The sequence below is a fragment of the Camelus dromedarius genome, chromosome 15 (assembly GCF_036321535.1).
Source record: "Camelus dromedarius isolate mCamDro1 chromosome 15, mCamDro1.pat, whole genome shotgun sequence".
NCBI classification, from domain to species: Eukaryota; Metazoa; Chordata; class Mammalia; order Artiodactyla; family Camelidae; genus Camelus; species Camelus dromedarius.
Genome location: NC_087450.1, coordinates 23,873,403 through 23,889,712, shown reverse-complemented (window position 1 = coordinate 23,889,712; position 16,310 = coordinate 23,873,403). Strand labels below are relative to the sequence as shown.

The window sequence follows — 16,310 nt, the reverse complement described above, 5'->3', positions numbered from 1 at the left end:
CATCCCATAAGCACCCTCTTTTCTAGCTATGGACCATTTCTGAGTTTTAAGTTATAATTATCTCCTTATACTTACAGTTATACAAAGTTACTTTAGTTCCATCTTTCAACCTGAAGAGAAAACCCAGTATTACTTTTATTTGTCGTATTTTCATCACTTAGCTGGACAAGAGGAAAAACTAGTGACTAAAACACAGACATCTGTTTCAGATAACTTTTTATTAAAAATAATTTTTATATTGGATACATGTTTACAGATAAAATTTTAAGAAAACCTCAGGCATACAAATGTGGGCTCTGGCTTGCTTCACTGAGTGAAAGATAAAGATAAAAAAATCTTGATCTGCTTGAGGTTAGTCATTCAAGACAGTAGCTAACATGTGGAATGTTGAGTTATTCTTTCAAGGGACATTTTATGTCTTGTTCTCATATCATTGTGGGTGAACATCTGTACCATGAAAAGTTATCCTATAATTCAACAAAACATTCACATTTCTACTATAAGAAAAGGTTCCTATGATGATTATGATTTAAATGTTTAAGACTTGTGGCAGTTCTTGAGAAAGGAAAAATTAAAGGAACTTAGTAAGATACATAAAAATAACACTTCCCACTGAAACTTAAATTACTTAATGAGGAAGAGTCAAGAGTAAATAGGGAAATGCTTTAGGTCGGGGCTTCTTAGATTACAAGAGGAAATTTAATAATAGCTAAGAAGAGTGAAGGGGGCTTGATAAAATTTCCTTGAAAGAAAATGTATTCATATGGTAACTTTACTGATCTTGGTTTAAATTATCCTGAGTCACCTGCCTTTATGAGGTGGAGAGTCTTTTTTCATTGTATGTAACTTTAATCAAAGAGGTGATAATAGCCCCAAGCTGTGATGCTTTGGTGGGGGTTTTATTTGCCTAAGGCACACCTTCTATAAGTAGAGTCAGTGATTTTTAAAGTGCAGTTGACCCTTGTTTGTTTAGAGTGCTTTCATTCAGATTGGTGTATGACAGAGTGGTTTATAATTATCTATGGATAACGTACTGGCTTTTAAAAGACACTTATAAAATGGACATATCTCAAAATGGAATTAAATTTACAACAAACCAAACAAAAGCAACAACCATAGAATTACAGGGTCACATTTTAATTCCTGAATTTTACAGTTCAGCATTAATATCACCACATGTATACAAATGGTGTAAAACAAGTACAGTGGTATTTTTAATACAAAATAAACATCTGTTTTATGGAAAAACTATACTTCATATCTACACAGACAGCCCATCTTTTCCAAACAATAGCCAAAATTAAAATTAACTACAAAATCTCCAAAACAGGGGAAACTGCTTCAGTTTAAGCTATTCCAGGAAAAATGGACCCATAACACATTACAAGGGTGATCTGAAGACTGTAGCTGGAATTACTATTTTTAGTATTTTTTTTCTCCCAATGCATTAAATTGTAGTTTGGGGGACGTTTTTCTCCCTTCAGCATGATCTCAGATCATAGATGAGCAAACTAACATTAAAATATTTACAGTTAACTTGCTGTTCTAAAAATAAAACCTCTTAACTGTTTGCCTCAATTTATTACTTTAAATTCATTTACGTACATGGAATGTGCTTTTATTCTTTAAAAAAAAAGCAGCTTTCATCTTACACCCTTGTTTATTTATGGAAAAGCTTCATGTGCTGCACACTGACTTTGACAAAGAAGTAACTTCTTGGATCAAAATGGCCTCTAGATATTGAATGCCACTTAATTCAGCACTATTCTTTGTATATTATTCTTTATAAATTACATTTGAAAACTTGCCTGCAGCTCTGCAGTGGGAGAAACAACTTTACAAAGAAAGCAGAAAGTGACTTCAAAGTACCTTCCATGAAAGATTGTACTGGTTGGCAGTTGAAACATTCTGTTCAGTCCATTCCCATTTCTAGAATCACTTTGGAATACTACTGTACTGATCCTTTGCATCTGTTATCTCTAAAAGTGCTGATTTTAAAGCTGTATTAACAAAACTGTCCATTTTGAATCCAGCTTGTTTTCATCAAAATACATACTAAAAATTCCTAGTGTAGAAAACTCAGTATGTGCTGTAATACAGGGTGTATTTTCCTCCAACTGCCAATAAGGCTGAATTTTTGTTAAATCTTCAAATAAATGGTCCCACAGCTTAACTTCATTTTTTATGATAGTTGAATTTGCTTTCCATAAAAATTTCTTTTAAAAAGAGGCAACTGATTAAAAGAACAACATGGCCAGCACCATTATACAAGTAATGTTGTTGGGTTTGCAACTTAAGTTTTACAATTGTTTCTAGATTGGAAAACCCCCGGGAGCAACCCTGCATTAATAGTATTTTACCAACTTTGTCCCTCCCTCAAACCGTCCCAAAACCTGAGAGTTTCCTTACTAAGAAGCTATTTCCCAGGTTCTGGTTACTAACCCTTTTTTTTTTTTTTTTGACAGCCTAAAAGGCAAACCCCTTAATTACTAGCAAGTGATCAAGTTCCTGGGAAGCCTGTTTCTTTACAGAACTAAATTCTCCTAGCTGATATACTGAGTGTCTTTTGCTACTCCTTGTATATTTATAAGTTCAAGTGAGAAAGCTTTCTGATTCAGATTTTCAGCTCATTGAACAGTTGCAGCATTTTAGAAAGACCACATGTTGAGGGTCTCCAGTAAATATTTTATGAGCCAAGACGAGGTCTTTTCCTGGGAGATGTTTCTTCTTCTTCCTCTTCCTCCTCATCATCTGGATAATCCACTAAACCAACCAAACTTGCCTATTGAAGAATAAAAAAATTTTTTAACATATGTAACTTAAAAAAAAAAAGCTTATTAGTACAAATGTAGTCACTTTTATAGATATTAGAAATCAATTTTCTAAACTAACCACACACATCTTTAACAGATATATTTGAATTTGATAAAGGAACTGCTTGAAATTATGAACAGTTGGTGCGTTCAGTCGGTGGCACTCTTAGTTACCCTCAGTTTTTATACTTGGTTCTTGGATTTTTAATGATACCTCACAATTCAATTCAGCAAAATTTCACTGTGTTCAAATAGCTATCTCCAAACAGTAGAACACACAAGGAATCATGAAATCTGGAGCTGGAAGGACCTTGGAGATGAACTAGTTCATTTCTCTAACATTAAACTAGAGAGGACAGCCAGTCAGTGGCAAGAAGTCTCCTTTTATCTCCATTCCCTGTGTATATATTTCATCACTAAGTCACATCATTGTTCTTATTCTGCTTTTGAGGAATAATTTAAAATGGCTGACGGTAACAGACACATGAAATGGTTCCTAAAAACTAATGACTAAAAAATTTAGGGCTAGCTCTCTCTAACCAAAAGAAAAGAAAGGATGAGGTATTTCAGGTGTTGTTAGTAATACACCCCTGTGAAAATCCTCTTAAAGCTCTGGACATTTTATCCAGAAAACTGTAAGTCCTCAGGTTTGCATTGATTTGAGTCAATCCCATGAAATTTATATACATGTCTTACAGGTTAAGAGAGCTACTGTAAACACTGTATCTAGGGAATAAGCAAATACAACCAAATAAGTCATATTTCAAACCTGAGTAGCAGCTTCATACCTAAAGAATGCAAGCATCTGGCATTAACACTTTACCAGAATATAACCAAAACACTGTAGTATTAATCAATGAAGTGCTCTGAGCAGCTAGAAACAAGTTAGCGGAAAGTCTGTGAACCAAATAAAACTTAAATACTTACATGAGAATCCTGCTGCTGCTTTTCAGCTTAATAACACACAATATTAAGTTTGATAAGTAAGAGGCAGTATGGCTAAATTATTAAGAATATATTGACTAGAGTCTGACTGCCTAACTTCAAATTCCAGTGGCACCACTTTTTAGGTGCATGACCTTGGGCAAGTGATTTAACATCTCTATATCTCAGTTTCCTTATCTGTAAAGTTGGTATAACAGTAATATTTAGACATGATTGGACTTTTCTGAATATTAAAAACAAAACATGTAAAGCACATGGCACAGTGCTTGATAAGTAGTTACTATTCAGTGATTGCTATTAGTTGCTATTACTAATATCATTATTATTTGTTATTTGGTTTCTAAATCAAACAAATTGGGTGAGAGGAGGTAGAAGCCATAATTACAGTATAAAAAGGTGCCAGTCTGATATTCACACAGATGAATGCAAGGTATTGAGGAAAGTTTTAATTCTGTTTAGGATTATGTATCATAATGTACAAATATTTCTGTTCCAAATGGTTAAGATTTAAAATAATTTTTTGCATAGGGTTAGGGTCAATAAATATTCTATCTGAAACATTCAGCTCTACAATTTAATCTTTAATTTTACCTCTATTAACTATACATATAAAATCATAAACTTATATTATACATTTAAAAAATCATGTTTACCATATAAAGATTAAAAATACAAAATGTGAAATACTGGAAGTAAAAGGGACTGTAAATCCAGAGATGCACACTGTGAAGAATTTGACAGGTTCCAGACTTTTAATATACAAGTACAAATGTATTGTTTTTAAACAAATATCAGCTTTCAATGTTAGTATACAACATTCTATTTTATTCTTTTAAACTCTAGTATTCCATGGTATGGCTACACCGTCAAAGAGTTAAATTCCTTGTTGGACACTAAGATTGCTTTCCCAGGGATTGTATTCTCTTTAAAAATTTTTGTTTCTGAATATATACCAACAAAGACAAAACAGGAAAGGAGAAAACAGGATATGAAAACTGTCAAGGCATTTTTGGAAGAAGAGATATCAGAGGCAAGATAATTCATTTTTAAAAGAGAATAAAGAATGAAGTATTTGCAGGGGGATGAAATGAGAATCAAACTGATTTGTCTTAGCCCCGGGAAGGACTAGGAAGTTAGGGCACCAAAATACTGGGGGGAAGCAAGGAAGACAGTTGACAGTCAAGTAAATGAAACAGAAACTGTGTCCTCAATTCTACAATTCATTCCCCTACCCCACGCCCACCTCCACTAGGAGATCCCTGCTCCTCCACCACTACCAACCATAAACAAAAACCGAAAAGGGTCTGTACTTCAGGACTGCAGGCACAGTGAAGGGCAGAGGTCGGCGCTGGGCTGAAAAGGGAAGAATAAATTCTGCATATTGAGCTGAAACACCCTCACTCTAAGCTCTCTTTCCAATCCAGGCTCTTCGAACTTGCCAGGTGTAGCTGACTAGCTACATCTGTAAAAGCTAGGTGGCTCCACAAGAAAAAGACAAACCAAAAAACACAACAACAAAACATACCCAAACTACTAACACTCCCTGAAAACAGCAGAGCATGTGTTCTAGTCCTTTATATAGGAAGTCCACACTAACAGGCCCTGCTTGTTTTTTAACTGGCTTAAAAAACTGAGACATAATTCACATACCATAAAGTTCACCCTTGTAAAGTGTACAATTCAGTGTGGTTTTAGTATATTCACAAAGTTGTGTGACTACCACCAATTCCAGAATATTTTCATCAAAAACTCCTCCCCTCCAACCAAAAAAATTCTCCATACTCACTAAGTCACTCCTCATTCTTCCCTCCTCCCAGTTCTTGGTAACCACAAATCTACTCTGTTTCTATGAGTTGCTTAATGCGGACAGTTCTTATGAATGGAAGCATACAATATGTGGCCTTTAGTGTTTGGCTTATTTCACTTGGCATGTTTTCAGGCATGTTTTGGCATTTATCAGTACTTAAATCCTTTCCCTTTTTACGGTCAAATAATATTGTTACGTATTTATCACATTTTATTTATCAATTCATCAGTTGATGGACATTTGGGTTGTTCCCATGTTTTTGGCTATTATGAATAATGCTATTAATATTCATGTACACGTTTTAGTGTGGACATATGTGTTTTCAGTTCTCTTGGGTATATACTCAGGACTGGAATTTAACTTTTGGGGGGAACTGCCAGACTATTCCAATGCTGCTGCACCATTTTACATTCCCAGCAACATATGAGGGTTGCAATTTCTCACCAACACTTGTTTTTTGGTCCATGTGTTTTATTATAGCTATCCTGTGGGTGTGAAATATAATCTCACTGTGGTTCTGATTTGCATTTTCCTAACTAATGGCTGTGACCATTGTGTCACGTGCTTATGTGGTCCATTTGTATATCCTCTTTGGAGAAATATCTATTCAAAAGCCCATTTTAAAACCAGGTTGTGTTGTCTCTTACCAGATACACTTTCTCCCATTCTGTGGGTTGTCTTTTCACTTTATGATAGTGTCCTTTGAAGCACAAGTTTTTAATTTTGATAAAGTCTAATTTATCTATTGTTTTCTTTTGTAACACTTGTGATTGTGTTATATCTAAGAAATCAGTCTAATTTGAGGCCATGAATATTTCTGCCTGTATTTTTTCTTAAGAGTTTTATAGTTTTATTTCTTACATTTAAATCTTCTATCTATTTTGAGCTAAGTTCTCTAACAAGGTGAGAGGCAGGGTCCAACTTCATTCTTTTGAATGCAGATACACAATTTTCCTAACACCATTTTTTGAAAAGATTACTCTTTACCTCAGTGAATTGTCTTGGCATTCTTGCTGAAAATCTACCTTACTTTTTAATATGAAAGAAAATCCAAGCATCACTAGACACTTGAGAACATATCCAATATAAAAGAAGGGATCAAAACAAATGATCCCAATTAAAAAAACCTATGAAGAAACAATGACTTTTTTTTCCCTGAACCAAATGAACAAATTATAAGTTATGAAACTTAATATAATTTCATCATATTAACAAATCTAAGGAGATAAGAGTTCAAGAATTATCTTCTACTCAATGAAATAAAGAAAACATAAATCTTCTTTAAACATGATTAAAAGGTTTTTTAATCATCAGCAAAAGTGATAGCTTTTATATCTTCTAATTTTTGTAACTTTTCTTTATCTCACCTAATTGCATTGGCCAATTCCCCAGAACAATGGTTAAATAACAGCAGTGATAGCGGCATCCTGTCTTGTTCCTGACTTTGGTGTGAATGCTTCTAATATATCTTCCTTAAGTATAAAGCTAGCTTTTGGTACCAGCTATATATATCATGTTAAAGAAAACATCCATTTATTTCTATTTTACTGAGCATTTATTTGATAGCATTTATAAAAACTGTAAATGCACATTCTACATGGAAATACACATGTATGTGAAATGCTGTATTTAAAAGGTGACATAGCCATTCATACTTTGGAATTCTATGGAGGAAGTTCTTTTATGTCCTGATAAGGAAAGCTCACCCAGATAGGCTTGTTATATGAAAAAGCAGGATGCAGTGTTTTTTATTCCTGTGAACCTGTAGCAAAAGAAGTGTTTATTTTACCATCTCCTAATGGCTTCTCATTCTAATTTTGTAAGTGTTTTTCCTCAAGGAAAACATGCATATGTTTTATGGCAATTCAGCTAAAGCAATATTCTGTCTCTATAGCATTCACATCTTTAAAAAATATCTTTTAATTTCATTAGTAGCTAATGTTTTGCTGGCCTTGAAAACTATAAAATTTTCAAAGAATGTAATTTTTAAAACTATATTAGAGCTTTAGGATGCTTTCCAAAGGAAGGAAAGCAGATAAATTATCACCTGATCTATTTAATTTTAAGAATCAATCAATTTGATTGTAGCTATCAACAATGATGGTGAAAAATGGCTAAAGGGCCATTGGTGATAAAGAACAACCTTCACTTGGAAATATGGTCAGTTTGTTAAAGAAGGTTGGGAGCCAATTTAACTAGTGTTGTACTTCTGTGAACTATTTTGCTTAATTTCAAATTTTTGTGATAATCTTGAGCAACTGAGCAGTTAATCTGTTTTCTAAGAACAATTACTGTTTTTCTACCTGACTGCCCAAAAGATGTAGAACAAATGTATATAGCAATCTGCTGTTAGTGTCAAAAAAGGTGAAACAGGTGTTTGTACTTGTACTTGATTTTGCTTGTTCATAAGTAAAAAATTATCTGGAAGAAATAAGTTAAATACTCAGGGAAACATCTCAGAAAATGGGACAAGAGGATAAAAAAATTAGTAACAGAAGAGAAAAATTATGAAAATTATAAGATAATCCACAAGGCCCAACATCCAAACAAGGTGTATGAAAGAGCATAAAATGTCCCCAAACTGAAAGACGTAACTGTTAAGCTGAGAATGCCCAAAGTACATCATCATAAAATTTCAGAATACAGGGATAAAAACCCAAATGCTTTCAAGAAGAATAAAATAAAATCACACACAAAGGCTCAGAAATAAGAATATCTCTGGACTTCTTGGCAGCAATAACTTCAAATTTCTGATAGAAAATTATTTCCAATTTGGTTTCAGATTCAGTTAAATTGTCAATCAACTATGAGAACAGAATAAAGACATCTCTATATATGCAAGGTCTCAAATTTCTCTCTCCTGGAACTCTTGTCTCAAGAAACAAAGGATATGCTCCACCAAAATGAGAGGGAAAAATCAAGAAAGAGAACAAAGACATGAGATCCAGGAAATAAACAACATAAGAAAAGGAGAGAGGCAAAAGGAAGTATTAGGTTGATTGCAGAGGCAGCTTTAAGACAGTAACTGTGCAGCAAGTCTAGAGAGCAACCAATCCAGGTTGGAACAGGATGGGAGACTTCAAGAGAGATCTCCAAGTCTCCAAGGGGGAGACTATGTGGAAATAAACCTGAGAGGTACTGAAAGAATTAGTGAGATGCACAAAACTGTTATAACAAATGAAAAAAGAATGGCAATTATTTCCTCTAGAAAAAGAGAAAAGTTTAAAGAAAAACACAGTAAAGAAAACAAGAGCAGGAAAAAATAAGTAAGAATATATTATCATTATAGCTATCAAGTTATAAAATACTGTTTAAACCAAAAATTGTGACACAGAGAGTGATAAGGTTCAGGATGTGGTAAAGAGTGTTCACGTGTGCTTAATTCTCAGCTACCATAACAAGAATTTAAGAAATTATATCTAAATATGGTAAAATAATAATGGCAGCATTAGCATGTTATTTAGAAATAGAAACAGCTAGAAGAGTTCCAAGCTTTCTCTGTGAAGAAGAAAAGAGGACTTATTTTTTTTAAACTTTCAATATTATTTGCCTTTTAAAAGTAAATGCATATTAAAAAAAAGTGCATAATTACTTTGATTAAAAAAAAAGAAAGCTAGTATATATTGAGAATGTGCCAAACAGTGCTCTAAGCTCTTTACATTTATTAAATAATTTAGTCTTCACAACAAGCGTATAGAGTAGGTGCTATTTTATCCCTGTTTAAAATGAGGAAAAGACTAACTAAATAATTTACTCAACGTCAAAGAGCTAGAAAGAGGCAAAGTCAAGATTTAAACCCAAACAATATAACTTCACAGCAAATATTCTTAATAAAGTGTCACAATAGTCTACTAAATTGTCCTATCAAAAGGTGAAAATTTAAAACTGCTAGTTAAGACTGCATTTCACAATTAGTAGAATCCCATTGAAAATGCTACTTCTGTGATCTTTAGTCAAGAGCCCTCTGCTTGAATACTGAAGAAAGATTCTGCATTTCTGTAAAAAAATAAACTCAGACTTGTATTTTGTGTTCAAAGCAAGAAGCATCACTTCAATTAGGTTTTCTACCGTGGCATTTTCCCCCTCTTGTCCTTCTACCCTTAAACTAACAGTTGTCCTATGTTTATGCCTTTTTATTTTAAGCCACTCCTTTTTGGAGAAAAGGATATATTACATACAATAACAGTGTAAATGAAAGAAAAAGTTTCATATAAAATTTAAACTTGTTATATAAAAAAAGTAACCAATGGAAAATACATTTGCTAAGTGAATGACAAAAGGTTAATATTCTTAACTGAAGACTCATTCATATTAAAAAAACATAAACCAATTTTAAAAAGGCAAGACTAAGAACATAAAATTTACAAGAGCACATTCAGAAGGCTACTATTCAACCCTACTACTAACAAAGGACACAACTGAACTGAATGAGATACATGCTGTCTCCTCTATCTAACTGCTAAAGATTAAAAATAATTATAATATTGGCAAAGTTGCACTGAGCCAAGCCTACTCACACAATGCTTATGGTAACATTAACTGATGTAGCCTTTCTGGAGAAGAATTTGACAGTATGTGTGAAAACATTCTTCCACTCATCTATCCAAGAAAATAATTTAAAATCCAACAATACTAGTAGTCAGTGAAATATCAGAATCAACTTATGTGCTCTAAAATATTCGTGGGGGGAGGGGATGCTTACAAATATTGAAAATAATACAGCTAAATAAAATGAAATTCTGTAATCATCAACAATCTTTTAATTAACACAGAACAATAAAAGCAGGATATAAAACTGTTTATAAGAAGACTTCAATTATGTGTCAGATAAATCCATAAACCTGAAGAAAAATCAATCAAATGTTAGCAGTAATGTTCTCTGATGACAATGTGTGCAATTTTTTTCTTCTTTGCAATTATTTTTATTATCCAAATTTTCTTCAGGAAACATGAAATAATTTTACAGATGGAAAAACCAAAGTGTGTGTGTAGAGTAGTCTCACATACCTTGGTGGCTGTTACTGACGTAGCCAAGTTTGTTGTTTTGGAAGAGGATCCATTAGAACTTGCTGGTGGTGTCTGAGCCACTACAGATTTACTGTTTGCACTGTTTGTTCCATTAGCAGCACTGGCAGAGTGGGAGAAAGTAAATTTGAAGCCACCAGAAGATGTCCTTTTGGGAAGATTTTCCTTGTCTTCACTTTCTTTTGCTAAAGCAAATGTAAAAATTTGAATCTTTATCAATAAATATTGCTAAATCTGAAAAGAACAATAATTTAAAAAACTTATAAAACACTGCCTTTGCATAAGAGCTAAAAGGGTAGAACATGATGTGTACAGTGGTAACTCCTTAGTAGCTGGAGTCTTAAAAAATCTCAGGATTAGAAAGGACCTTAAGAGTCATATATCAGATGTAGCCTTCCCATGGTAGGATTCCACACTGCTATCACCAGGACTCTTCCAAGGACTCATCAGCTGTCTAATTCTTCCTTTTATTGTCTCTGCAGCTTCCACTTACTAACTCGGTACTTCCATACTCCTTGTGAAAACCTAATAATCTCTCCCACAAGTCAATCTTTCAAATGCCTAAAGAAAATGATTATGATCATGTCTATCAGCCATTATTTTCTGAATATTCCAGGTTCCTTTAATTATTTCCTTTATGACATGGGTGTCTACTATCCTTTAATATCTGGCTGCTCCTATTTTTGTATATGACTCTTAACTGGATGCAGTACTTCAAGTATGGCCTCACTGCCTCTTTACTGTAATGAGTAAAGGTAGAAGAATTTGGCTACCAAAAGGTACCTATTCCCTAGGAAATTTTAATAGGCAAGTTGCTCCCTCAGGCTGAAGCAAATAGAACTTATGACATCAATGAGTGGAAAATGAGTGAGGCTGGGAACAACAGTTTCAGGGATAATGTAACAAGAAATAAATGAAACACTATCTAATGAGAAATACCTTTAAAAATCCTCACATTCAAAATCACAAACTTACATAAAGTCTAGGAAATGCTTTTGCCTTTCAAGAGATGTTTTTATGAGACATTTAAATGATGTATGCAGGACAGTACTCCAATAATGGTGATTTCTCAGGCCATAGAATTAAAGTGATTAGTTCTTTTGAAAAATACCAGTAAGACCTTAGTTCCACAAACAAGATAAACATATTTGAAAGACATGAATTTTATCTTTACTTATCCTCTCTTGATTTTATCTTTCTGAAACTTTTATAATAATTTAAAAAAATTTTAAAGAGCAAATTTACTTTGAGACAAACGTTTCTTCAGCTGTAAATGATGAGTGCTCTAAAGTTTCTATGGATCTATATGATCTCTATTATTATTAGAGATTTGTATAGAAATAAAACCAAGACTGTTCACTGAAGACAAAGTATAAATAGAACATGCAATTTCTAAACAGCAAATGAAAATTATCACAAAGTGGCAAGTTTCAAGAAAAATATTTTAAACATGAAATGTTTTTAAAATCAGATTTAAAAAAGTTCATGATTTTAAAAGGTTTTGATTCAGCATAAGCAGAAAATTCATGTCTTTCATATAAAGTATGATCACAACTTCACAAGCAAATGAATAATTTCTGTACTAAATAACAGAACTAATCAAAAATTAAAAAACTGAATACCTTTTTTGGTCTCCATGAATTTTTCATAACTATCTGGAAAATCATCTTCTGGCTTAGATTTTTCCACTGGCGCCACAACTGTTTTTCCTTCCTCCTCTTCATCTTCATTAAACCACATTTCTTCATCCTCTTCCAAGGCTTTTGCATCTCTGCGAAATCTGTTACTACGTAATATAGATGGTACACTGTAAGAAATATATCACAAACATTGAGTAATGATTTCAACTTCCTGACCAGATTAAATCTGGTAATAAATATGTATAACCAAGAGGAACTGAAGTAATTTTAACTTAGTATAACATATCATAATCATCTCAGTTGTGATATAAAATGTAAGCAGGGAAAACTTCAAGGATGTCTTTGTACTAAACTAAAAATTTATTGAGTTATGATATAGAGCAGTAATTTTTCATATAAAAGATTCAGGGTAGTGAGAATATCCTACTCGCCTCACAATCCTGAACTAATGATGGAAAGAAAATTCCTGGGTAAATTTCATATGTAAGATCAAACTATACAAGATTTTAGACAGAACTTTATAGGCTATAAGTACAACATACTTAAAACAATACCTGTTCAGTTTCTGATTTTGTCTGTCTTTTTCTTGCTCATATTTAGTCTTCAATCCTTTGAATGTCTGAACATATTCAATCGATTCAAGTGCTTTATAAAAATTTTCAACTATATGTGCAGTAAGAGACTTGATATCTTCCTGTATAAGCACAAAATTTATATTTCAAATATAATACAATGCTTGTTAGAAGAAAAACTTAAACAAAAAACTTTAAAAAATATTTCCAAAGCTAATCAAAAAAAGGTTTTTTCTAAATCATCTTCCAAAAATAAATGTCTTAGTTTATGTATGAGCCAGGACTTCACAACAAACTTGGAAGAAAGGAGAAGCAATTCACTGAAGCCCTTCTGGGAGACTATAAAGAACATTTGAAAAGTAAATGGATTTAGTTTATGTCTCTTGTTTATTTTTGCATTTACATAACAGCACTTTACTATTTTCTTAAAATTTTTTTTTAAATTTTATTTATTTAATATATTTTATTTAAAAAACTTAAAAAAAAAATGGAGATACTGGGGATTGAACCCGGGATCTCATGCAGGCTAAGCACACACTCAACCATTGAGCGTACCCTCCCCACCAACATTTTACTATTTAAAAAGCACTTTCACATACAATTTCACTTGATTCTTATAACAATTCTGTGACATAGGTTTTATTATATCTGTTTTACAAAGGAAAATTGAGGCTATGAGAGAGGATTGATGGTCTGATCAAGAGCACATTACTAGTCAGAAAGTAGATGTTGAAATTATATTTTCAACAAACAGTGAAAGGTATTAATTACTTAATGACTCCGTGTTTAACCATCAAAACGGGATAAGCCTTACCTAAAAAATAATCATAGATTCCTCTGACTATATCACACATACATATCTGATAAAACAACTAGAATTCTTCCTATTTCAGCAGTTCTCTAATTGTATAAATTTTTGTGAAATAAATCAATAGTCATATCCTCTATATTCCAAGTGATCACTGCAAATGCATGGGTGCAAAGCAGGCTCATTATTAAAAGTAATTAAGGTGTGATTCAGGACTTCAATACTAGTAATAAGTATACAAGCCACTTCTTTAAAAGATAAACCATAATCTAATTGCTTAAAGATTTTTAAGTCTTTAGTTCCCCTGGACATGTCTATCAAAAAATATGCAAAGAAAAATCAGAAACCTAGGTAAAATGGTTCTGTGTTATATACTGAAACAAAAAGATAAGCTTTGGGATTCAATTACATTTATCAAGCACTCAAAATTATTTTCAAAAAATATATTCAACCATAGGAACAGGAATGGGGTTGTGAACCCTACAATTCATTATATCAGTATCTCACCAAAAATTTTAAAGGAAAAAATTTTTAAGTTAATTTCTAATTCATAGAACAGTACATTGTAAACCTGGGTTCAGATACCTGGTAAGGGCGTTAAGTTTGTTCATTTTTCTCTTAAGGCTAAAGACAATACCTCTAGCCTCTTCATCCATTTTGAAAACCATACTCTGGATAAGTGACTACTCTAAGAAAAACAATCTAATTGGCCAAATAATCTTTATATCAAAACAGTGTCATCAGTACAAATCTGATTTATAAGAAACAAAACAAGAGAATGAATTTCTAGCTTCGACTTTCTTTTTTCAAGTTCCTTCTAACCATGTAGCCATTTCCCCCCCAGTGGAATCTTTCAGTATGTGGGAGAGGGTAAATTTATTGTACTGGTTCTTTGATTATCTGTCTTACCCCTTTATTCACATTGAGCTCTTTCCAGATTTCATTATGATAAATCTTTTGTTGCCCGAGACAGAGTTGCAATGTTATCTTCAAGTCCTGACTATGCTCCTAATCAAATGTATATCCTTAAACAGGTCAGTTAATCACTCTGGGTATCTTAAGACCCTCGTCTATAAAATAAGGCAATTGCAGTACTCCACCTAACTTCCTGGTCTCTTCCACTTAAAATTCCATGATGTCGTACCTTTCATGCATCTTATATATTAATGTCTACCAAGGGAATTATATAAACCTTTCTATTCATTTTTATCACTAACTCTACAATAGGTCACAGAGATCACATGCTTGATTGAAATATCTACATATGCTAAGTATCCTGAAACATTTGGCAAAAAAAAAGGAAATGAGAAAAATATAGAGTAAATGTGGTTTAAAACACTACACTGAATTTCACAACTAAAATTTTTTAAAATTGTAGTATAGCTGATTTACAGTTTAAAATATTTAAACATCACTAAACATATAATTATTTTAATTTACTAAAAATCTTTTAATATAAACTTACCACTCTTATAAATTCAAATAACTCAACAACAGCTGAATTCAATAGATTGTACCGAGTTCCATTATCCAGAAGAGCATTTATAACTGGCTCAAAAAGATTTCCCTTGGTGATGTAACGATTATAAAATTCATCTTTAAGGCCGATTATCCGCCTCATAAAACGAAGAGCACCTAATTAAACAATAAAGGGAATAAGTTAATAATCTTACTAGTATTAATTATTATACAGGTATTTTTACAAAAAGCAATGTATATGTTCTTCTAAAGTAAAAAGCAAAACTGCACTAAAAATAGTTGGGCTCTGAGAAAAACAGTTAGGGAAAGACCACTCAAACTTGTACAACTTATGCAGCAGAGAGCTAACAGAAGCCCCAGTAATTGGTAGGCAGACAGCTCCAAGGCAGAGGGATTAAAAAATATACAAAACCATACAATGCAAATGCTGGCAGTACTTAGAGTAGTGCTGATGGATGTGGAGACAATGCAGTGAAGGCAGCTCAAAATCAGAAGGGGACTGTCATTAAGGGGTCACAGGGATGGTGCAGCCTGCCAAGAGCCAAGACTGTCTTATCTCTCTGGGGGATGGGGTGGGAAAGGGAGTGGGGGGAACTTCCGAGGTAGATTTTTAAAGTTTTCTGAAAATACAGCCACAGGGGTTCCTGCTACCAGTATAACAGGAGAGCTAAAGGTTTTGTACTTTTCTGGTAAGAATATAGTTTCACTCCCACTATTCCAGTTCTCTCTGCCTTGGGAAAATCATCTGTGACCAAAACCACCTCCAGATTACAGTAACATCATTTCCTTGTTTACAAATTGCTTATGAGCTGTTTTGCCTTTGATAAACATGTACTACTATGACAGATCAGACTGTACTTGTAAAAGAAAGACAGAGTAACAGATAAGCAGCATAATTTGGCTTTTCACATTTTAGAAAACCGGAAAGAAATTTCCCTTTAACTAGTCTTTTCCCTAGCTAAATAAAGCTAAACAAATTTAGCAATTTTACTACGAAAACTTTTATGGAACAAAAATACCGTAATTTCAATCCCTTATTTTTATGTTTGTTGATCTTTTAATTTTTATTCTACAGACACCACTAGCCACATCTTTTAAAAACCAAGGTTTCTGATTTTGTAAGTCAGTTTCTCATTTCAACCCTCTGTTCACGGATGGAAGTCATTAAAAGAAGCTGTGCCTGTTCTAAATATTGTCTGAAAATAAAACAGAAATAGGCCA

At 32.9% G+C, this 16,310-nt stretch overlaps 1 protein-coding gene across 4 annotated transcripts in view; it reads right to left on the bottom strand.

Annotated features, from left to right (window-relative positions):
* Window positions 1–199: 199 nt before the first annotated feature.
* PPP4R3B (protein phosphatase 4 regulatory subunit 3B) overlaps window positions 200–16,310 on the bottom strand; it is a 52,422-nt gene continuing 36,311 nt past the window's right edge. For 3 of the 4 annotated variants that reach the window (XM_064494479.1, XM_010989750.3, XM_031467063.2), the window contains exons 12-16: window positions 15,076–15,245; window positions 12,785–12,924; window positions 12,213–12,397; window positions 10,573–10,775; window positions 200–2,782 (exon numbers count right to left, since the gene is read on the bottom strand). In XM_064494479.1, coding sequence (XP_064350549.1) covers window positions 2,687–2,782; window positions 10,573–10,775; window positions 12,213–12,397; window positions 12,785–12,924; window positions 15,076–15,245 — 794 coding nt within the window. In that variant the 3' untranslated portion in view covers window positions 200–2,686. The remainder of the gene's footprint in view (window positions 2,783–10,572; window positions 10,776–12,212; window positions 12,398–12,784; window positions 12,925–15,075; window positions 15,246–16,310) is intronic. The other variant, XM_031467062.2, reaches the window with a different exon arrangement.